The sequence below is a fragment of the Phaethon aethereus genome (assembly GCF_964289735.1).
Source record: "Phaethon aethereus genome assembly, chromosome: 29".
Lineage (NCBI taxonomy): Eukaryota > Metazoa > Chordata > Aves > Phaethontiformes > Phaethontidae > Phaethon > Phaethon aethereus.
The window spans coordinates 1,592,267-1,614,562 of NC_138605.1; the positions used below are offsets into that span (position 1 = coordinate 1,592,267).

General features: G+C 63.0%; 1 protein-coding gene across 1 annotated transcript; it reads left to right on the forward strand.

Moving 5' to 3' along the window:
- Positions 1–6,966: 6,966 nt before the first annotated feature.
- Positions 6,967–22,296, forward strand: SP1 (Sp1 transcription factor; the record flags this gene model as incomplete). The annotated part of the gene is made up of 6 exons (XM_082011845.1): positions 6,967–6,973; positions 8,008–8,102; positions 8,797–10,291; positions 21,055–21,223; positions 21,393–21,592; positions 21,701–22,296. The coding sequence occupies 6 exons, from the start codon at positions 6,967–6,969 to the stop codon at positions 22,018–22,020; spliced, it is 2,286 nt and encodes a 761-aa protein (XP_081867971.1). The 3' UTR covers positions 22,021–22,296.

A 22,296-nucleotide genomic window follows, 5' to 3' on the forward strand; every position in this document is an offset into this window, starting at 1 on the left:
CTGACCCCCCATGGTGTGTGTGGGGGAGAGATGAGGGTCTAGGGGGATCGGGGGGGACACGACACACAACCCGTGGGGCATGGGGGGACAGGAGTGGAATAGGGAGGATGTGGGGGGTCCGTGAGTACAGAGGGGACATTGGGGGACCTGGGGGGTCCCAGGGGAACATGGGGGACCTGGAGGGATGCATGGGGTTGTGGGGGGCACAGGGGGACATGGGGGAGATTGGGGGGGCCCCAGGGGTCATGGGGGACCCAGGGGGACATGGGGAAGATTGGGGGGATCCAGGGGACATTGGGGGACCTGGGGGTCCCAGGGGAACATGGGGGACCTGGAGGGATGCATGGGGTTGTGGGGGGCACAGGGGGACATGGGGGAGATTGGGGGGGCCCCAGGGGTCATGAGGGACCCAGGGGGACATGGGGAAGATTGGGGGGATCCAGGGGGTCATGGGGGAGATTGGGGGGGACCCAGGAGTCTTGGGGGGCACGGGGGGACATGGGGGAGATTGGGGGGACCCAGGGGGACATGGGGAAGATTGGGGAGATCCAGGGGGTCATGGGGGAGATTGGGGGGAACCCAGGAGTCTTGGGGGACCCAGGGACACATGGGGGAGATTGGAGGGGACCCAGGGGTCATGGGGGGCACGGGGGGACATGGGGGAGATTGGGGGGACCCAGGGGGTCATGGGGGGGTTGGGGGGACCCAGGAGGACATGGAGGAGATTGGGAGGACCCAGGGGGTCGTGGGGGGACACGCAGGCAGCAGGAGTACCTGAGGGGACCTGGAGGGACCCAAGGGAACATTGGGGATGTGGGGGGACCAAGAGGGACCTGGGGTCCGGGGGGGGCTGGGGGTCCCCAGGCCCGGGGAAGCCGGGGGCAGAGGTTGCCGCGGGGCCGAGCCGTGCCCACGCCCGTGGCGCTTCCTTCCCACCCTCTAATTATCCCCCGGCCGGGCTAGAAATAACTGCGGTGGCCACGGGGGACAGGGCTGGCCCGTGGGGACACGGGGATGGACCCTGGGGGTGTGCAGGGGGACCCCCAGGATGGCCGAGGGGACCCCGGGATGGCCGGATGGACCCCAGGGTGGTGGGACGGACCCCGGGGGGACAGGACGGACCCCGGGGGGATGGGGTGGACCTCAGGTTCCACGGAGGACCCCCCTGGTCTGCGCCCCCGTCCGCCTGTCCCCCATCTGTCCCCCCACCCCTCTCCCCCCCCCCGCTCCCCCCCGCCATGTGGCTCTCATTGCGCTGCGGTGCAGAAGCCGCATCAAAGCGGTGGCAGCGGCGGCCGCGGGGGTGGCACTGGCGGGCCTGACCCCCCCTCCAGCTGCCAAAGGACCCCCCCAGGTTGCCAAGGGCCCCCCCCCCTCCGCCGCAGATCCTGCACCCCCCCCTTCCTAAGCTGCCATGGTGCCCTGCGTCACCCCATGGCTGCCAAGGACCCCCCCCCATGGCAACCTGGGCCATCCCCCGGGTCCCCCCAAGCCCTGTGATCCCCCCAAGCTGCCAGGGACCCCCCCCGATATCCTGGGACCCCCCAGCCAAGGACGCCCCCCCCGCCCTGAGACCCCCCCCCCCCCCGATGCCCTGGGTCCCCCCGAGCTGCCAGGAGCCGTGGGTGCTGTGACCGCCCCCCCCAGGCTGCCGGGGACCCCCCCGGTGCCCTGGCCCCCCCGGGCCATGCCCTGGCCCCGGCCCCGGGCCGGTCCCCGCGGTCGGGGGGGCCTGGCTCGCGCCACGCTGCATTTCTGTGGTTCCCAACCCAAAATTGCTGGGAGTCGCCCGGCGTCGCCCTGATTCCTCCACGGCCGCGACCTGCGGGGGGGCCCGGGGTGGCGTTCTCGGGGGGGGGGGGCGTGGGGCTGGGCACCCCAGGCTGCTCCCACTGCCCCCCCTACCCAGCCCAGTGTCCCCATTCCCTCCCAGATTGGTCCCAGTGCCCACGTTACCCACCCCAGTGCCTCTGCCCGCCCCCCGGACTGGTCCCATTTCTTATCCCAGTGGCCCCCTTCCCTGCAAACTGGTCCCAGAGTCCCCCATTACCCGCCCAGTGCCCACGTTCCTCATCCCAGTGTCCCCATTCCCACCCAGACTGGTCCCAGTGTCCACATTACCCACCCCAATGCCTCTCTCCCCACCCCAGACTGGTCCCAGCACCCCCATTTCTCATTCCAGTGTCCCCGTTCCTCATTCCAGTGTCCCCGTTCCCTCCCAGACCAGTCCCAGTGCCTGCATTACTTTCCCCAGTGTCTCTGTGTCCCCCCAGACTGGGCCCAGCACCCCCATTACCCACCCCAGTACTCCCATTCCTCATCCCAGTGTCCCCATTCACTTCCAGACTGGTCCCAGTGCCCCCTTTCCTCATCCCAGTGCCCCTGTTCCCCCTCCCAGTTTTGCCCCCATACTGGTCCACCCCTCTGGCCAGAGCTGAGGGCTCCTCAGTCCCCCTCCTGTGTCCCCAGCTGGACAGGGACGGGGATGGGATGGGGACAGGGATGTACCTGGGGACAGGGAAGAGGGTTGGGGACAGGGACAACGATGGGGACGGGGACTGGGTTAGGGACAGGGTTGGGGACAAGATGGGGACAGGGACAGGGAAGGGAACAGCACCAGAGCTGGCACAGGGACAGGACAGGGTTGGGGAAAGAGAGAGGTGTGGGGACAGGGACAGGACAGAGGTGGGGACAGGACGGGGACAATGACAAGGTTCAGGACAGAAGCAGGGCTGGGGACGGGGATGGGGAGAGGAGCTGGGACAGGACAGTGACATCGATATGGCAGGGGACAGGACAGGGGTAGTGTTGGGGACAGGGATGGGGACAGGAGCAGGCACAGGACAAAGACAGGGCATTGACAAGGTTGAGGACAGGGCAGGGTTGGGGACAGGGACCCTGTTGGGGACAGGGACCCTGTTGGGGACAGGACAGGACCCTGCTGGGGACACCACTGGGGACAGGGCAGGGTTGGGGACCCTGATGGGGACCAGGCGGGGTTGGGGACACTGCTGGGGACAGGGCAGGGTTGGGGACCCTGACGGGGACCGGGCAGGGTTGGGGACACTGTTGGGGACCGAGTGGTGTTGGGGACACTGTTGGGGACCGGGCATGGTTGGGGACACCGATGGGGACCGGGAGGGGGTGGGGACACCGCTGGGGATGGGGCAGGATTGGGGGCACTGTTGGGGACCGGGCGGGGTTGCGGACCCCGATGGGGACCGGGCGGGGTTGGGGACACTGTTGGGGACAGGGCAGAACACTGCTGGGGACACCGCTGGGGGCGGGGCATGTTTGGGGACCCTGATGGGGACAGGGCAGGGTTGGGGACACTGTTGGGGACCGGGCGGGGTTGGGGACCCCGATGGGGACCGGGCGGGTTTGGGGACACTGTTGGGGACCGGGCGGGGTTGCGGACCCCAATGGGGACCGGGCGGGGCTGGGGACACCGATGGGAACCGGGAGGGGGTGGGGACACCGCTGGGGACGGGGCGGGGTTGGGGACCCCGATGGGGACCGGGTGGGGTTGGGGACACTGTTGGCGAGAGCCGGGCCAGGCGCGCCCGCCAGGGGGCAGTAGAGATCCGGGCCCGGGGGCGGCACCGACCCGCTGCGGCCACCAGGAGGCGCCGAGACTGGGAGGGACTGGGAGGGACTGGGAGAACTGGGAGGGACTGAGGGTGATTGGGAGGGACTGGGAGGGACTGAGGGGGATTGGGAGGGACTGGGGGGGGACTGGGGAGGTACGGGCGGGACTGGGAGGGGACTGGGGGGAATTGGGAGGGACTGGGAGGGACTGGAGGGGGACTGGGGAGGTACAGGGAGGGACTGGGAGGGGACTGGAGGGTATTGGGAGGGACTGGGAGGGATTGGGTAGGGATTAGGGGGCAACTAGGGTGGGCAGGGGGGATTGGGGAGTACTGGGAGGGACTGGGGGGATTGGGGAAGGCTGGAAAGGACTGGGAGGGACTGAGACGGATTGGGGGAAGCTGGGAAGGACTGGGAGGGACTGGGAGGGATTGGGAAAGACTGGGAGGGACTGGGGAGGATTGGGGGAGACTGGGAGGGACTGCGAGGGGACTTGGAGGGGACGGGAGGGGGACTAGGAGGGACTTGGTGAGACAGGGAGGGACTGGGTGGGGACTGGAGGGACTGGAGGAGGACTGGGGGGGACTGGGGTGCTAAGGGATGGGGTCTAACGGGAGGCAGTGGGATTGATGGGGAGGGGTCCTGATGGGGGTAGCGGGATGCTAACGGGGCAGCACTGGGGGGGGTTACTGGGATGAAGACCCTGATGGGAGCAATGGGGCGCTGGGGGGGGTGCGGGCCGCTAATAAGGGCCCCCCGCAATGAGGGGGTGGGGGCCCTGCGGCCGCTCTCTCCAGCCACCCCCAGCCCCCAGCCCCATCCCCTGGGCCCCCAGCAGGGCGGGCCGGGGTCCCCCATCGCCCCCGCAGCGGGGCAGGAGGCGGTGGGGCAGGAGGAGGAGGAGGCGGCAGCCTTCGCCCCCGAGAGGCGCCGGCAGATCTGGCCTTCGCCCTGCGCCCGGGCAGCGTGACGAGTTGGCTGGGACTCAGCTCCGGTGACAGGATGGGGACAGTCCCCGTGCCCTCCCTGCCGCCGGGCCTGGCCCTTTCGGGGCAGGGGCTGCGAAGCGCGGCCCCAGCAGCGTCGCCGGCCCCGAGGACGCCGCGACGGGGACAAACTCAGCAGGAAACCCCGAGTTTGTCCCCTTCCCCAGTGGCACGGCGCTGTCGGCAAGCCGAGGGGGGAAACTGAGGCACGGGGCCGGCCGGACACACGCCCTGTGTCCCTGCATGTCCCCAAGTGCCACCGCTGCAGGTTGGGAGGAGAAACCGAGGCACGGCGGGGGACCGGTCCCATCCCCGGCTGCTGACGCCGCAGCCGGCGGATGAAAGGAAGCGCCGCGTTCACTCGGCACGGGGGGCACAGGGACGGGGACCCCCCCCCCCGACCCCCGCATCCCCCGGCCGCTGCGGCAGAGGCGACTTCAAGGCCGCGGCGGGGTCCGGGGTGAAGCGGCGGCCGCCTCCCCGCTGACGCGACGTGGGGACAAAGCCACGGCTTCGCTCGACGGCAAAGGGGACAGCGGGCAGGATGGTTGTCCCCTCCCCGACGGGGTTTTGGGGTTTTTTTGGTCATCCCCCAAAACCACGGGAAGGGGTTTGGTTTTATTTCGCCGCCCCGGGTGGGTCTCGGCGCTTCGGCCCACGTTGTTTTAATGATTCCGGGGGTCTGCAGCCGGCCCGAGGCCGGTACCGCGCCGCGGAGCCGAAATAAAGCGGTTCCACTGGAAGCGCGGCGAGGTCGCGGGGAGCGACGGCAATTTTCCAGCTGCGGGATGAAGGGAATTCGGCCGGAAGAAAAAAGTGGGAAAGAAAAAGGTCACGGCAAAGACGGCATCCGGGCGGCCGGCGGGGCGCCGGGCGAGGGGCTCGCCGGCCTCCAAAATCAACAGCGGGGCCGTGGGGGGGTGCTGGGGTGGGGGGCTCCCCACGCCGCGGGGTCCCCGTCGCCGAGGGACATGGAAGGTGGCCGGCAGGAACGGGCGGCGGGCGGAAAGGCGGCTTCGGGGCGGTGTTGGGGGGGGGTGTACAGCTTTGATGCTGAAAAGCAAAAAATAAAGACATTAAACGTCACCTCCCGTCCACCCCCGGGGGTTGTCACCGTCCCCGCCCGGCTCCCGCGCGGCCACGTCCCCGCGGAGCCTCGCGCCTCGTTTGCCTGCAAAACCCTCGTTTTTTGTAAACCGGGGGCTTTTTGCTGTGAGCCCCCCCCCAAAAAAAACCTGCCCCCCCTCCCCGAGCAGGGTTGACCCCCAAGAGCTGGCGCCAACGGAAGGGAGAGGCTCGGGCGGTGACAGACCTTGTCGTGACAGGGCTGGGTGCTGTGACAGGATGTGGGGCATGTCGTGACAGGGAGTCGAGGGCCCGCTGTGATGACAAGGCCCTGGGGATATGTTTACACAGCGACGAAGCCCCGCCGAAGGCGCGCTGCACCGGGATGGCGGCTGTCGCGACAGGGCTGAGGTGGCTTGTGACAGGAAAAGGTGACGGGCGGCGGGGGAGGGGACGAAGACTGGCGCTATCGCGACACAGCCCCAGTTAGCGAGGCAACGTGACGGCCCCGGGGGAGCCGCCCGGGCTCCGGGTCACCCGGCTCCGGGCAAAGCAGCGGCCGCGGCCGGGGCGGAGCCAGCGCCAAAATGGCGCCTTTTCCGCCACATTCCCGGCCCCGCCAAGCCGTCCCTCCAAGGGCGCAGCCTGGCCGCTCGCCCCGCCTCTTCGCGGCGCTCGTTGGCCAGTTTGAGACGGTCTGCCGTTCTCATTGGCGCGACGCCCCGCCGCGGCCGACGCCTCCGAGCTAGGATTGGGCAGCCCTCCCGTCAGTGTGCGAGCCCGCCTTCCCCCGCGGCGCGGATAGCGCGGTCGGTTGGCCAACCCAGCCGCCGGTTACTCCTCCGCCCCGCCTTCCCCTACCCATTGGCGGCGGCCCGCGCCCATCACGCCGCCGCCCACGCCGCCGCGGCCGCTCCCATACGGGGTCTCCCTGCGAGCCCGCGCGGGCGCCGATTGGCCCCCTCCACCGCCGGCCCCCCCCTCCCCTCCCGCTCCCCCATTGGCCACCGCCCGCGGCGCTCCCCCTCCCCCACGGGGCGGAGCGGCGGGGGCGGTGCACCTCCCGCCTCCCTCCTCCCTCCGCCGGCCCGCCCTCTTTCCCTATCGGCCGAGCCGCCCGTCACTCGCCCGCCCGCGGCGGTGCTCTATTGGCGGAGGCGGCGGCGGGAGGCGGGCCGCGGGGCCGGGGCCGCGGCGCGCGGCTCCCTCCCTCGGCAGCCCCTTGGCGGTCACCGGCGGGGTTAGGCCGCCTCGTCAGCGAGCCGGGCGCGCCCGCCCCTCCTCTCCCCCGCCCCGCCGCCGCTCGGGCTCGCCCCCCCCGGCCACCATGAGCGGTAAGGACGGGCCCGGCGGTGGCGGGGGGGTGGCGGGGGGCGCACGGCCGCCCAGGCACGATCGACGGGCGCCCGCCCGCTCGGAGGGGCCAGAGGCGGCCCCGCCCCACGCCGGGCCCCGCCGGGCCGGGCCTCGCCGCGCCGGGGGAGACCCACCAGGGGAGGGACCCGGGGGAGGGGGAAGGCCTCGGGGGAGGGACCGGGCGGACGGGACGGGCTGGGAGCGGAGGAGGGGGCGGCGGCGGCGGCGGGGGGGGGGGGGGAATGGGGGAGGGCCCGGTAATCGGGGGCGGGGGGGGGGGTACCGGCGAGGGGATGTGTGAGGGAGGGAGGATCCCGGGGGCGAGGATTGTTGCGGGGGGAGGGTGTAGCCCGGGGGGGGGGGCGCTCCTTCTACACCCCCCCCCCGTGGAAGGCGCCTTGCGGGGGCGGATGCGTGCGTGGGGCGGGGGCCGTGGGGGGGGAGCGAAGCCGTGAGTAAGGTGTGACCTTCGGCGCGGGGGGGTGTCCACGGAAGGAATGCTGGGGGGCTGGAGGGGACCGTGCTGAGGGGTGCTGGGGGGGGGCAGGAGTGGGGGGCACAAGCCCCAGGTCCTGGGGGGCGGTTGCCAGAGGAGGAGGCGGCTGGTGGGCGGTGGGAGAGGAGGGGTCTGGGGGTGCGGGGGGGGTCACAGGGAGCGCGGATGGGGCCGTCCCGGCTGTGGGGAGCCCCATGGGGCTGGATCCGAGGCGGGGAATCCCGTGGGCAGGGCACGGCAGAGGATCCTGCGGGGTGGACCCACAGCGGGGCCGGGGCAGGAGGTGTGCTCCCAGGCCGGCGGGGAAGGGAAAGGGGAGGCCCGGGCGGGTGGGGAGGAGCCGGGGCCTCCTCGCCTGTCCCGCTGCCAGCTCCCCTTTGGCAGCTGCCTCCGCTTCCCAGCCCCTTCGAGCGGCACACGGTGTCCCCCCCTCCAGGGTGCCTGCCCAGCGTCCCGTCCCCCCCTTCTCTGCCCAGAAATGTCTTTAAATCCCGCTGTCGTTTCCCGCCCGCGCAGACCAAGAGAGTCCCGAGGAGATGGCGACAGTGAAGCCCGAGAAGGGCGAAGGAGATGCCAACAGTAACAGCAGCGCAGGCAGTGGGGAGGGCCAGGTGAGTACGGGGAGGGAGGAACAGCCCCAAGCCGGCGGCCTCCTGGCTCCGCTCGCCCGAGGGAACTTGCCGTCCCCGTGGCAAAGTCCAGGGCCGGGCTGAGGTGTTTGTTTGGCCCAGCTGAGCGTTACGCCGGCCCCTCTCCCTGGGGAGAGGAAGAGAAGGGCGAGTGCGCGCCAGGGGATCGTCACGCTGCCAAACGCCCCGCCGGAGCGCCGAGCCGTGGCGCCCACGGTTTCCCCTCCTCCCCCAGCTCTGCACCGTGCCCTCAAAAACGTGACAGTTCCCCCGCTCCCAGGAAACACCACAGCCCCGACTGGCCCTTCTCTGGGCCGGGGTGCCCAGAAACGACTGTACTTCCCCAGAGTTGTTCTCCTGCGGCGAGATTCGCTCACTCTGGGGCGGAGGAGACGTCTCTCCTTGCCTTTTACATGCAGACTCCCTCCCCTTTCCTCCCTCCCGGAGGGTTTTTCCCTGTGGGTTCAGTCTGTCCCGGCCTGACAGCCCTGTGTCTGGCAGTTGTATTTTTCCGGCTGTGGGTGGGTTTTCTCAGGAAGGAGTGTTTATCTTTTCCAAGTACGCTCCTCCCTGCTTTCTCTCTTTTTTTTTTTTTTTTTTTTTTTTTTGGGTCTTTTATTTTTGGCCTGCCCATCGGGCCGCCTCCCGAGTCCTTAACTCCTCCTCTCCTTCCCAGGAATCGCAGCCTTCCCCACTGGCTCTGCTGGCAGCCACCTGCAGCAGGATTGAATCTCCCAACGAGAACTCCAACAGTTCCCAGGGCCAGCAAGGTGGGAGCGGTGAGCTGGACCTCACAGCCGCCGCTGCTCAGATCGCCCAGTCCGCCAACGGCTGGCAAATCATTTCCGCCGGCTCCAGCACGCCAACGGCTTCCAAGGAACAGGGCAGCAACGGCAGCAATGGCGGAGATGCCTCCAAAAGCCGGCCCGTGAGCGCGGGGCAGTACGTGGTCACGACCGCTTCCAACCTGCAGAACCAGCAGGTGCTCACGGGCCTGCCGGGAGTTATCCCGAATATCCAGTACCAGGTGATTCCCCAATTCCAAACCATCGATGGGCAGCAGCTCCAGTTTGCCACTACCCCTGCCCAAGTCAACGTGCAGCAGGATGCTTCTGGTCAGCTCCAGATCATCCCTGGCACGAACCAGCAGATCATAACGAGCCGAGCGGGGACAAGTAACCTCATCGCCATGCCAAACCTGCTGCAGCAGGCCGTCCCCATCCAGGGCGTGGGCTTGGCCAACAACACCCTCTCAGGGCAAACGCAGTACGTGGCCAACGTCCCCGTGGCTCTCAACGGCAACATCACTTTGCTGCCCGTCAACAGCGTGGCCGCCAGCCTGGCTCCCACCTCTCAGACGGTCACACTGAGCAGCTCCGGCTCTCCGGACAGCAGCTCCCAGCCGGCCACCTCGGGCTCTGCCATCAGTTCCACCAACACGGCCACGTCTCATGCTAGTTCTGGCGCCTTTTTTACCAACGCCAACAGCTACTCCACCACCACCACCACCAGTAACATGGGCATCATGAATTTTTCTACCAGCGCGACGGTGGGAACCAACGTCCAGGCGCAGACGCCCCAGAGGGTCAGCAGCGTCCAGAGCTCGGACTCACTGCAGAGCCAAGTTTCTGGGGTGGCTTTGCAGCCGGGGCAGCAGAAAGAGGGGGATCAGAGTCAGCAACCGCAGCAGCAGCAGCAGATCCTGATCCAGCCTCAGCTAGTCCAAGGAGGGCAGACGATCCAAGCCCTCCAGACCACCCCACTCTCTGGCCAGACCTTTGCCACTCAAGCCATCTCCCAAGACGCCTTGCAGAACCTGCAGCTCCAAGCTGTCCCCAACTCCGGGCCCATCATCATCCGAACGCCCACGGTGGGTCCCAACGGGCAGGTGAGCTGGCAGACCATCCAGCTCCAAAACCTTCAGGTTCAAAACCCCCAGGCCCAGACAATCACCTTGGCCCCCATGCAGGGAGTGTCACTGGGGCAGACAGGCAGCACCAGCACCACGCTCACCCCCATCGCCTCCCTCCCCAGCGGCACTGTCACGGTCAACGCTGCCCAGCTCTCCTCCATGCCAGGCCTCCAGACTATTAACCTCAGTGCCTTGGGAGCGTCTGGGATCCAGGTGCATCAGCTGCAAGGGCTGCCGCTGGCCATAGCGAACACTGCCGGTAAGTTGTGTTGTCTTGGTTTCTTTTCCGTAGCCGGGCAGAGGAAATCGAAGGTGAAACGATGTCGCCTGGCTGCTCCGTGCGCCGACTGGACTCTCTGGGGTTCAGGGCACTGGCACAGCCGTGCCAGGGCTAGAGCTGGCTGCGATCGATGCCAAACAGAGTTGGCAAGCGGGCCGGCGCTTACGGGGAAGGAAGTACTAAGCCTCCGTCGATCACCAGAAGACGCTGAAACTCATTTTGTGGAGTTTCTGATCTAATTAACTCTTGGGTGGCTGATGGCATGAAAAGAAACAGAGGAGCTGCCAGTGACCGGGGAAGGAGGGAGATGCGCAGGGAGGAGAGGCGGGGGAGAAGGGGGACGCTGCGTGCAGCGCTAAGGGCGAAGCGTGGTTTTTGTGCCAGGCTGCCGTCCTGCCCCGATGGCCGTCTGGAGCCGTCTCGGGTCAGGGTTGGGGCGTGGACCTGAGTCCAGCTCGGCTCCTCGGCTGCGGCAGCCTGCGGAAAGCGTCGCAGCCTTACAAAACTCTGGCATAGCTGAAATCCTCCTGCCCTCCCCCTAGAAACAAACAAAAAGCCTTGGGGAATTTCCTTGCAGGGGCGGAAGAACGGGCTCTTTAAGTGTATATTTAGCCTAAAGTTGGGTGCTGGCTGTGGGACGCTGTGATCTCATCATGGCCGAGGCAGCCCCGCATTCACGGCTGGTGCAGGGCACCTCGCTCCGTTGCCCCTGCATCAGTCCCCTCGTCTCCCAAAAAGCTCCCACCAGCCCCGGGGCGGGGGAACATGCGGACACGGGGTGTCAGCTTGAGGCTGCTCAGCTTCCCCTTGCGAATGCCGTGCCTGCCTGTACGAGGGGGCCGTAAGCTCCTGCCGGGGAAGGAATCGGTGCTGAAAAGGAGCTCCGCTTCCTTTTCCAGTGTTTTTCTATTTTTTTTGTGTGTGTGTGTGGTTTTTTTGGGGTTTTTTTTTTTGTTCTGGCTCTGGCTAAAAAGGCAGTTGCTAGATTTAGTCACAGCTGAGAGGCAGCAGAAAATGTTGCTCAATCCGACTCGCGCTTCCTTCTCGCGAGAGGAGGCGGTTGCTCTCCCGGAGTTGTTTTGCAGCAGTATTTTGGGCTGTTGCTACAGCAGCTTGGCTTGCAGGCGGCCGTGGGTTTATTACAGACTGCCGCAGTTGGGATTAGCCTGATCCTTGGATTTCCCTGAGCGGAGAGACCTGCTTGGGCTAGAGCACACTCGTTCCTGCACCCGGAGGGGAGCTGATGGCACGTCACTGCTTTTATACGTGGAAATGCAGGTGGTGGAGGGTCCCTTTCATCTTCGCCGGCGGGGTTCGGTGGGATCCCCTCGCCCTGCGGCCTGGCGGGGACGCCGGTGTGGAGGCGTGCTTGTTTTGAAGGCGCCGGAGGAACGCGTGGACGATTCCTAGTTCCTGTATTTGTGCCTGGCTCTGCCCTCGGAGGTGGGGCAGGGAGGAACGTTCCAGAGACCACCCATCCAACGTGCTCACGCTGGGGAGCTGCCGCCGCCGCTGCCGCCTCCTCCTCCTCCTCCTCCTTTTTTTTTTTTAAGCTCAGCACCGTGTTTAGCTCTAGATCCGCGGTGACGAATTCACCATCTGACGCTGGCGGCAGCGCCGAGAACCACGGCCGAGGGCCTCGCTCTTCCTTGGCTCGGAGGATGTGACGTTCGGGCGACGCTTTGATGTTGTTATGTTTGAAAAAACAGAGCAGGGTTCAGGTTTCAAAGGGCTTGCAAGGACCCACCGAGACCCCAGCTCGATGGGACCATAAGTCAGGCTCCTAGGACGAGATCGCAGAGGCTGCGGCTGCGACAGAAAGCTTCTTCACACACAATTTGTGTAGTTTCGCTCCAGGCTGGAGGAGTTTTTCTCCATCTGGGCCCATCAGACGTGGCGATGGGTCTGTTTGTCCCCCTGCCCCCTGCAAACAGCCACTCTCCGGTGGGTGCTGAGCCCCTCCGGACCTCGGACTGGGTGCGTTGGCTCCATCCGCACCACGGCCGCGTTAGCCGAGCCATCCTCTGCCGCGCTGGGGGCTGCGAACGCGGATCCCTCCTGCTCCGAGCTCTCCGGTGCCAATTTAAGGGACCGGTTTGTTACCGACTCTGCCCGTTGTCCAAATGGCTGAACATTTTCCACGAGGAGCCTCCCCTTCGGCCAGCGCCGGCTCTGCGAGCACGCACCACGTGTGCTGGAACTTTCTGCCCTCGCTTTCTGCTCGAGGCTAAGAGTTGGGAGGGGTTTTGGGTTTTTGTGTGGTTTTTTTTTTGTAGTAGTAGAAAAAGCTTCTCTGCTTCCGAGGGAGGTGAATGGAAAATAAAACCTCACCCAGGTTTGCTTGGGACGGAAGACTGGCAGCTGGTCTTCCTGGCCCCTTGGGTTTTGCTACGTGTTACGGTGTGATGGGGAGAAAGGGGTGCCCGGGGGGGGTGACGAGGGGTTTCGGCAGCTGAGCGTGTGCCCCAGCTGCCTCGCGGGCTTGCAGCCGCCGTCTTTCCTACCACTTCCCTGTAAACCTGCCGTAGCTGAGCTTCGAAGAGCTTGGCTTGGCTTCCCTTGGGGCTGATAGCCACGCCGATGTCCCGGCCTGGCTGCTGCCGGGCAGCGGGAAGCACGTGTCTCCTCTCCTGGACCCCGCTCCAGTCCGTGGGCCGGGGGACTCCTCTGGGCTGTGGCTTTTGGCCCCTTGTGAGGGCTGGAGACGAGTCGCTGGTGAGATTTCTGCTTTTTGGTTTCCTTTCCGCAAAGCGGGGAGGGGAAAGATCCCCCGGAGAAAATGACACCTGAAAAAGTCTTTAAAAATCAGATTTTTGCTCTTCGGTGTGAGGTGGCACCCAGTGCTCCATGCAAACTAAACTCAGCTTGTGTTTGTATTTATCGGGTGATGGTGTCCTGCGTGGTTTGCCGGCTGCCTCCTCCTCTTCCTCAGCGTTGGAGGGGCTGTGAATTAGCCCGGTGGCAGGGGCATGGGAAGGTCTGTGACCGTAATGGGCTGGTATGTAGGCAAACGGGCCTCGCAGCCGGCTCTGCTGCGAGGGGAAGGCAGCCACGGCGCTGGGGAGGGGATTTCCTCGGCTGGCATCACCCCAAAAACCCAGGCGTGGGTTTGGGTGCCGCCGCTCCCCGTGCGAGCGGGCAGCGAGACTGCCTCCGGGATGAAGGAAAGAGGTTTCAGGCGCTCTTAAAGCGGGTGTAGCATCGCAGAGGTGGGTGTTACAACGCTCTGACACCTCGGTGGGGTCCTCGCCCCAGAGAGCGGCGTCGCCCGACTGTCACCCCAGTGCTGGCCTGCTCGGGGAGGGGATGTCCTGCACGAGGCCCCTTCGCACGGAGGCTTTGTGGCAAGCGGGGTGGGGGTGATTTCGAGAAGTTTGCGATGCCGAGGTTTCTCTTCCCCTTTTGACCGAGCTTTAGGGAGGAGGAGAGGAACTTTTTTTAGTTCCGTGTCGGTGTAATTTTGCCAGCCAAGTGGCTCTGCCCCACGAACCTGTCCCTGGCAGAGTCCTGTTGCTCAGAGCTCGGTGCCTCGGAGATAAAGAGCCCTGCCTGGCTGCGGTATGTGCTGGGTAAACAGGCGTCTGCCGGTGGCTTCCCATTAGGTCTGTGCTGGAGTTAAAGCCCTTGTTGTGTGAGCGCTGAAGGATGTTTTATTCCAGGGGAGGATGGAGCTGGGAGGGTGTGGGGGGCACTGGTGGGACCGGGGAGATGCGCCAGCCCCCAGCCATGCCCCTGCCCGGGGGTGTTTCGGCAGGACAACCTCCCTTTCGGGGCTCCGTCTATCGGTTTGACGGAGGCTTGTGGTCGAATCGAGCAGTGGGACGCAGCAAGGGCATCCTTCTGAAAGAGAGGGGGAAAAAAACCCACCCCAACCCTGCATGGGGGAAGTAACCCTTTGAAATCTGTTTACCAAATGCATCCCCAGAGCTCTGCTGCAACTTTGTTCTTCCAGGGCTCTTCCCAGCCGTCGGGGCACTGACACAAAGACCTGATTGTCTCCTGTTTTCTGTTTTTAAGGGAAGCTTTGTAGCAGGGCGGTGATGAGACATCCACATGGCATGGTCTGCGGAGGGGAGGGGAAAATGGGAATCAATCTCAGGCCAGCAAGCCCTGACAGGATCTCTCCTTAACGTGCTGTAATTGTTTGTTTCATTACGCCCATGACATCACGTCAGAAAATAATTATATTGTGAAATTTCCTTCTCTAAACCCTAGCTGGGCTGGACTTTAAATACCCTGCCGGCTTCCTTGGCTGACCTCTCTCCTTGCCGTAATAAAGAGGGTGGTTTACTGAAGAAATGACACAAATCCCAAGAGATCCCAGGGTCTGCTTGGGAAAAGGGAGGAGTGATCCTGATATAGAGCCTGTGTTATTGCAGCACAGCTTTATCCGGGTGAGGCTGTGCCCCGCACAAAGTTGCCGTGGGTCTGGGGCTCCGTGGGGCAGCCCTGCCTCTGCTGCTGCTGCTGCTCCTCCTCCTTGAGGCCGGGGCTCGGCTGCCTGAGAACGGGAGCGGGTTGGCAGCTGCGCTGGTCGGACTGGTTGGGTGCTGCGCACCCCGTGACTCCTCACCGAAGAGTTTTCCTCGCCCGGCTCCGGACCGTCTCGCCGGGCTCTAATCTTCCCTTTCCTTTTATCTGTGCCGACCTCGGCCCCGCTTGCCTCCTCGCCGAGGAGCATCGTCTTTATCGCCCCTTCGCAGGAGCCGGATCCTGGGCCCCAGGAGTAGAGGTAGCTTCAGCGTGGCTCCTTTCCAGAGCGTCGGCTCTCGGGGCACTGGCTCCCACTTCAGAGAGGCTCGCGCCGTCCAGCCGTCTCCCCATCCCAGCGCAGGACGTCTAGGTTAGATGCCAGGAGTGATACGGGCACAAATTCCCCTCTCTCGTCAGAGGGGTGTGATGAAAAACACGAGCTTCGAGGCTCGGAAAAAGCATCCGCCCTTGACTGCAGGGGACAAGAGGAATACAGAGGCTCAGGTGCGGTGAGAAATGCCTGCGGGGATTTCCCCGTCTCCTGGGTGTGCTTTGGGCTGGGCTCAGGCCACAGCCCTCCTCCTGGGTGGTCACGGGGATCGCCCTTCCCTGTCTCAGCTGGGCATTTTCCTCCTCCTGTGCTCCTCACGCGTCATCAGGGATTTCTCTTGTTAACTAACCCGATCTCTTTTTTTTTGGAGTGGTTCGGTAGGACCTGCCCGTGCTACGGGGTGAAGGCGCTCCGGCTGCCGGGGCTGCTGGCGGTCGGGTTTGCCCTGGCAGGGCCACCCCAGTGAAGGCTTTGGCAGGACTAGAGGCTTCATCCCAGTTTCGTGGCAATCCAGACTGGAATTAAAAGGGCAAAGGAGATCTGCGTTTCGGTTTGCAGCGCAACAGAGGTATTTAGTAAGTCTTGGGGGGGATCAGGGATCTCATAAATTGGATGAGGTGACTTCCTAGCTCACCTCTCCCTGCACGTCACGGGGCTGGACGTCACAGCTCCGGCTCCTCTTGCAGCCCACCTCGCTCTTGACCCAACAGCTCCGTCCCTATTTATTTCTTCTCCAAAGGAAGTGTAATTTATTGTGACGCCCAGAAACCTCCAACAATTAAAGGATATCGCAGAACTTGCAGCGTGGCTTTTCAAGTCATTAAACTCCAGATTAAAACACGATTACTCAACGCGCTTGCAGTCCGACTTCAAAACTGCACCATCTTACGCAGCCGGGCACCGTGTGTTTCTCTCTCCGCTGTCCATAACTCCGAAGAATTATGAAGCGAGAGCTTGGCTAATTTACATGAATTCCTTCCTACTGCAGATTAACTCATTTTGCAAATTAGTGAGGAAATCAAACGAGATAAAAATCAAGGGGACTGCGTTACAAAACCTACTTTGTTCCTTTGTGTAGCAAGCGCAGCTGAACTGTCTTTGATCTGTCTGGAGGAGAGCGTGGTGGTGTGTTTTGGGGAGAGCGGCGAGCGCCGGTGAGGCAACGCTGCTCGCTGCCACCCCGGGCTTCAGACTCTGCCAAAAAATCGAGGAGGAAACGGGGAGAACTTGAGTTGTGAGCTAGAAAGGTTTGATTTTGGGGTGGGTTTTTTTTTTTAAGGCTCATGCCTTGCCGTCCGCCGTGAGTGGAGATGTGCTGGGAGCTTCAGGGAGCCCTGGGGCTGCGTGCCACCGGGTTTTGCTGCCTTTTCTTTTAGCCTTAAAACTCTTTTTCATTGCCTTTTGCCTCTTTTCATTGCGTCTGGAAGCTGGCATGGGTTTGTCGTGCGTGCCCCGCTCTGCGTGGTGACGACTTACCCCCCTCCTCCTCTCCTGCCTCTGCAGAGTTGCAGCTGCCAATGTTGCAGCGTTTGCACAAGAAACCGTTTTGGGTTTTTTGGGGTTTTTTTTTCCCCCAGATCCTCGCTAAAAATGAACATCGAGTCTGTTTCCCGTCTCCTAAGGTCGGCTGGGGTGGATCTAAAAATGCTCCTCTCTTCTATCCACAGGGCATTTCTCACCTCGTTTTAGTTTGCTAAATAAAACGACTAAACCGAAGCATTTTTCCTCTGACGAGCAGTTAGAAGACAAGAAGCACCTTGTCTTAAGAGAAGTCACTAAACCAAGACTTGGGTGCTCTGGTCTTTTTTAGTGTGAGACCGGCAACTAGCTACCCCGCTTCTCGGGGGTCTCGGAGGTCGGTACCCCCGTCCCGTGCTGACGGAGGGGCAAAGACAGGTCGGGGCCGGGAGCCAGGCGCAGCAAAGCAGGGTCAGCAGCTCCTGCCCCTGTCGCCTGTCTTCACAGACAAGTCCCTCCCAGGGTTTTCCAAGGATTAAACCCCCTCCTTGCTCTGCAATTAATATATTTTTTTCAGGATTTCAATGACCTGAGCCTGGACCAGGGGCTTGGCAGCCTTCGTGAAAGCTTTGGTCTTAGAAGTAATCTATATTAGTGGAGATAATAAATGTAAATTATCCAGCTGGTTTCTCTCCACCAAGCTTTCTCCTGAAACTGCAATATTCTGGAGACTTCGGCGCGTCCTGATATGTGAAGAATGAAGCGTGTACGTACAAGATCTGTCTTCTCTTGCCGTAATTTATTTATACCTTAATTAGATGCGAGCCATAGATTACCAGAAGGAGGATTTGGGTTTTTTCCCCTCCATATGACATGCCAGCAGACTATAAAACGCTGTGTAGGCTTTTGCATGTTTGAAGATTGAAGCCATTCCAAGACATGAGGGCTGGATTCTCCCTCTCCCAAGCGTATTTTGGGGACAAAGCGTGTGTTTTCTCCTTCCTTTTAACAACAGCTCTCTCCGGACGGCACATACGCGACAGGGAAATCTCTAATCTGTCGCTGTAACGCAAGCTGTCGTCGTTGGCTTATAAAGCTTAAAAAAAACCCAAACCCAACCCTCCCTGATTCCCTCCATGCTGGTTTTAGACTGTAAACATATGTTGCAAGAGCTGAGGGGGGGGGGACACGGGAAAGGTTTCTTCCTAAAATTGCTAAACTTTGCAGGGAGCGCAGGAATATTGCTGATGAGGTATGGGAGGGCCCAGCCAAGATTTCCGAGCGGGGCTGAAAATTGTGTCCCCTTCGAGGGGAGCGACGAGCAATTTGCCTCCTCCTGCCCGGCGGCGTTGTTGAACAGCCAGATCTGGCCTGGCTGCTGTCACTCGATGGCCAATATTCCTTTCCACCTCGGTGTCGCGGCGTGAGGGCAGACACAACCATCGCCTCTGCGCTTATTAATGCTACTACCACGCCGGAGCCCCATCCCGGGGCCAAGCCGGTCCGAGCGTGTCGGTCACGGGTGTTATTTGCAGCGTCTTTCAGCCATGCTTTCGCCGCGCGTTCGCTGCTGCCCTGGTGCGGACTGGAGGGGACCATCCGCAGGGTTGTACAGTCTTCGGGGCCGGCACCATCTTTTAACACGCGGTGCTGGGGCACGGACGTGCGAGCAGAGCCCCTCGCCGTACCACGGACGACATCCCGGCTTCCGCTTCGATGGCGGCGTGTGCCTCATCGCCCTGCGGACGAACCGGCCCCGGCGTGACCTAAGTAGAGACGAGGCGAGTGGATGAGTCAGGCGTCGGTTCCGCGATCGCAGCCCTTCTCCTGCGTGTTGCTTTGATGCTCCGGGTGTCTCGGTCCTCGACGGCAAAGGGCTTGCCCAGCGCTGCCCTCTCCCAGGAAGCCTGGACCCCTGCAGACTTGGGGGGCAGAGCAGCCAGCCCTCATTTCAAGCCTCCCCGCACAGGAAGGCGAAGCTCCTGTTGATGCCGCCGCGGCCCGGAGGGGTGAAATCGGAGCTGTTCCCCTCGCCGGAGGAAGCCCAGACACGGAGCACGGCCCGGTTGCGTGCATAAATCCCACGCCGATCGTTGGCGAGGCCGCCGCAGAGCGGTCGGGCATCGCGGCCGTGAGCTGGCCGGAGCCCCGAGTCGCGGGGATCTATTCCTGGTGGCTTTTGTCCTTTCCTGAGCGCCAGCCCCTGCCCGGGCTCCTCCGCTGAGCTTTGCCAGGGCACCACTGACACCTGCTGGTAACGGCGGAGCTGCCCGCTGCCAGAAACTCTTCATCATTCCCTCCTCGCTGTCTCGGGGTTGTGAAACTCCCTCCCGGCCGCAGGAAGAGAGCCCAGCGTGCGGCCCATGGACGGTTTTGGGACGGCGTAAGTCTGAAGTTTTGACCTTCTTCAGTTGCCAGCACCTCTCCCACGGACGCTTGGTGTGCTGCCTCCTCCCTGGAAGGTGCGTTACACGGAAAATCAGGTTTTTAAAGCCAATTTCATCGCTTTGCTGAAGGTACTTGCCCCAGTAGGGCTTCTCAAAAGGCTGTGCCGGCCTGCGGTCCCACCGCCGGCGGCAGCGTCTCGCTCCCCGTGCCGGGAGGCGGCCGTTGTTCCTGCAGCCCTGTCGTGACACAGCTCTGGAGGACACCGGCAGCAGGACCGTGGGCTGGTTTTTTTTGGAAAACGCAGCTTTGTGATGTTTGTGCTCCTTATTTAAGAAGTAGCTTCCAAGTACTGGGAAGAGGAGACGGAGCGAGTGAAGCAGCATCCCCCAAGGGTACCACGACGTCCCTCGCATCCCGATGTCCCCATCAGCCTTTGGCTGGCACGGTCCTTCCCATTAACTCATCCTGGCCGGAGCCAGCCGGGCAGCTGCTGATAAACAGCGTCAGGAAAGCCCCCAGATGGGTCTTTTTGGGGAATATTCACCCTGACACAGCCTCCTGTCCCAGCAGTGGGGAGAGGATCTCCGGAAAGAGCAGCAGAGTGCAGCGTCGTTTGCTTTTGGGGACAAACCCGTGCGTGCGTTTGCACCCGCCCGTGTTTTATCTCGGCCCCGGGTTCGAATGCCACCACGTTCAGGCAGTGATCTCAACCCTGGCTGCCTGCTTGCGAGGAAGTTGGTAGGAAAAAGGTGAATTTTGGGCTTGAATCCCAGCCCGTAGCCAGCCAAGGATGCCGCCGCCCGTCCGGCGGAAGCGCCTCTGCTCTAAATCTGCCGTTAGACCTATTGGCATATGTTAATTGCAGCTGAAAAGAGATTACTCAGCCTGCCGTCTCTGCGCCCGCGCCGGCTTTTCAGCGTGAAAATAATCACGCGGCGGAGCTTGAAGGGAAATAAAACACTTGTGAAGTGTAGCTGGGGTTATTGGAAAAGCAATTAGACGACAGCAGAAGCGTAGAGCGATAAAACAGCAATGAAAACCGATAGGCTTAAAAACTTCCTACCCCTCAGCCCCCCTCCCCGTTACGGTTTATGTTGAGCTGTATTTGGGAGCTTGTCGGCGCTACCCTGCGGTTCCTACGGCTTTTATAATTGGGAATTGCTCCTCGAGAGAGGCAGGGGACCGCTCTCCACGAGCAGCGCCGGATGATTTTTCAACTTCATGTATAATCTCTCCCTTTCTGTAATCGCAGTAATTAACCAGTGAGCGCGTGCCGATAGTACCTTCGCTGATGGATGCCGCTGAAGGCTACGGTCTTCCAGCCTGCTTTATTTATCACTGCCTTTTGTGGGGTGGTTTTTTGGAGGGGGGGAGAGGGGGTGGTTGGCAGGAGAGTTTGCATCCGCTCTGTAGATTTGCTCCCGGACTTTTGCTTTCATCAGGTTTAAGCTTGCAGAGATGTTTGAAAGGGGCAAACTTGACTCTTTCAGCCCCAAAAAACCAAGGGAGGAAAAGGGACCTTGGTGAGGTGGGTAGGAAGGTGTGATTTGGAGAAGCCCGGGTTTCCCTTGGCGATGTTTTGATGCTTGTTTTATCGCTGACACCGACTCAAGCTGGCCGGCGCTGCTTGGTTTACATTTTTGTCCTGTTTTCTGCGCTAGGTTAGCTGAAATAGCTGAAATAGTTGGCCGGTGGCTGGAGTGATGGAGGGGGGCTGTTTTTCCTGAGAGACGCGGCTCTTTACCTCCCCTCCGGACGCAAATTGGAAGGCGTGGACCAAAACGTGGGGCGATGTGTGGGAGCTGGGGGAGACCCCCCGCTTTGCTGGGGGCTGTGGAGGGCAGGGAGAGCCCCAGGGCTCTGGGGAAGACTCGGTGTGGGATTGCCAGGGCTCAAAAACACGGGAGCCTGTGGAAAGCCGAGGGAGAAAGCTGCAGTTAATAACTTCCTTCAGCTCAATCAAGCCGAGACCCTCCTGGCTTTGCGGCTGCCGCAGGGAAAGGCTGGGGAAAGCCCGGGGAAAGCCCTTCTCCCTCCCCTCCGGCGCTTTGCTGATGGAGAACCCGCAGTAACCTCCTGTGTTTTCTTCCAGGCGACCATGGTGCTCAGCTGGGTCTTCACGGCGCGAGCGGAGACGGGCTGGGAGACGAGAACGCGGCTGTGGAGGAAGGAGAGACCAGCCCGGACCCACAGCCCCAGCAAGGACGGAAAGTGCGGAGGGAAGCATGTACCTGCCCCTACTGCAAAGACAGCGAGGGAAGGTAAGGCTGCTCCGCCGCGGATCTGGCAACGCCGGGCTGCCCGGGCGACCTCCGAACCCCCGGGAGCAAGCTGAAGCCCCGAAAGCGCCTCGTTTGGCCCGGTTCTCCCTCTCTCCGGTCAGCTGGAGCTCTCAGGGTTGTTTTAACTCTTTCTCTCGGACTCTTTCAGGAGCTCTGGGGATCCAGGTAAAAAAAAGCAACACATCTGCCACATCCCAGGCTGCGGGAAGGTGTACGGCAAAACCTCGCACCTGCGGGCTCACCTGCGGTGGCACACCGGGGAGCGACCCTTCGTCTGCTCCTGGATCCTCTGCGGGAAGCGTTTCACCCGGAGCGATGAGCTGCAGCGGCACAAGCGCACGCACACAGGTAGGGATGCGGCTTTCCCTGGGGTCCGGTGCCTTCTCGCCGGCGGGGGCTTGGGGGGCAGAACCGGCCCGGCCTCCGCCTGATCCCTCTCTCCCTTCCGGCTCCCAGGGGAGAAGAAATTCGCCTGCCCGGAATGCCCCAAACGCTTCATGCGGAGCGACCACCTCTCCAAGCACATCAAGACCCACCAGAACAAGAAGGGAGGCGCGGCCAACAACGTAGCCATGAACGTCTCCGCCGTCCCCATGGACACGGGGGCCTCGGCGGAGGGTAACGGCGGGGCCACCCCCTCGGCCCTCATCGCCACCAACATGGTGGCCATGGAAGCCATCTGCCCTGAGGGCATCGCCCGCCTGGCCAGCAGCGGCATCAACGTGATGCAAGTGGCCGATCTCCAGTCCATCAACATCAGCGGCAACGGGTTCTGAGGGCGAAGCGGGACGCGGGCACCGGCGGGCGACGCGGCGGCGCCGGGCGGCACGGGGCCGAGAGGCGAGCGGAGACGGAGCCGGGAGCTATTTTCACCGCGAGGGCGACGTCCCTCGTCACCCTCCAGCACTAAAGCCCAGCTCCTCTTACCTGGGATCGCAGCCCTCCTTGAGCTGTCCGACCTCCGGGGCCTGGTGACCACACACGAAGGCCAGAGCTATATATATATTTTTTAATTTCGGCTTGACCTTATTATTTTTATTCCCCCCCCCCCC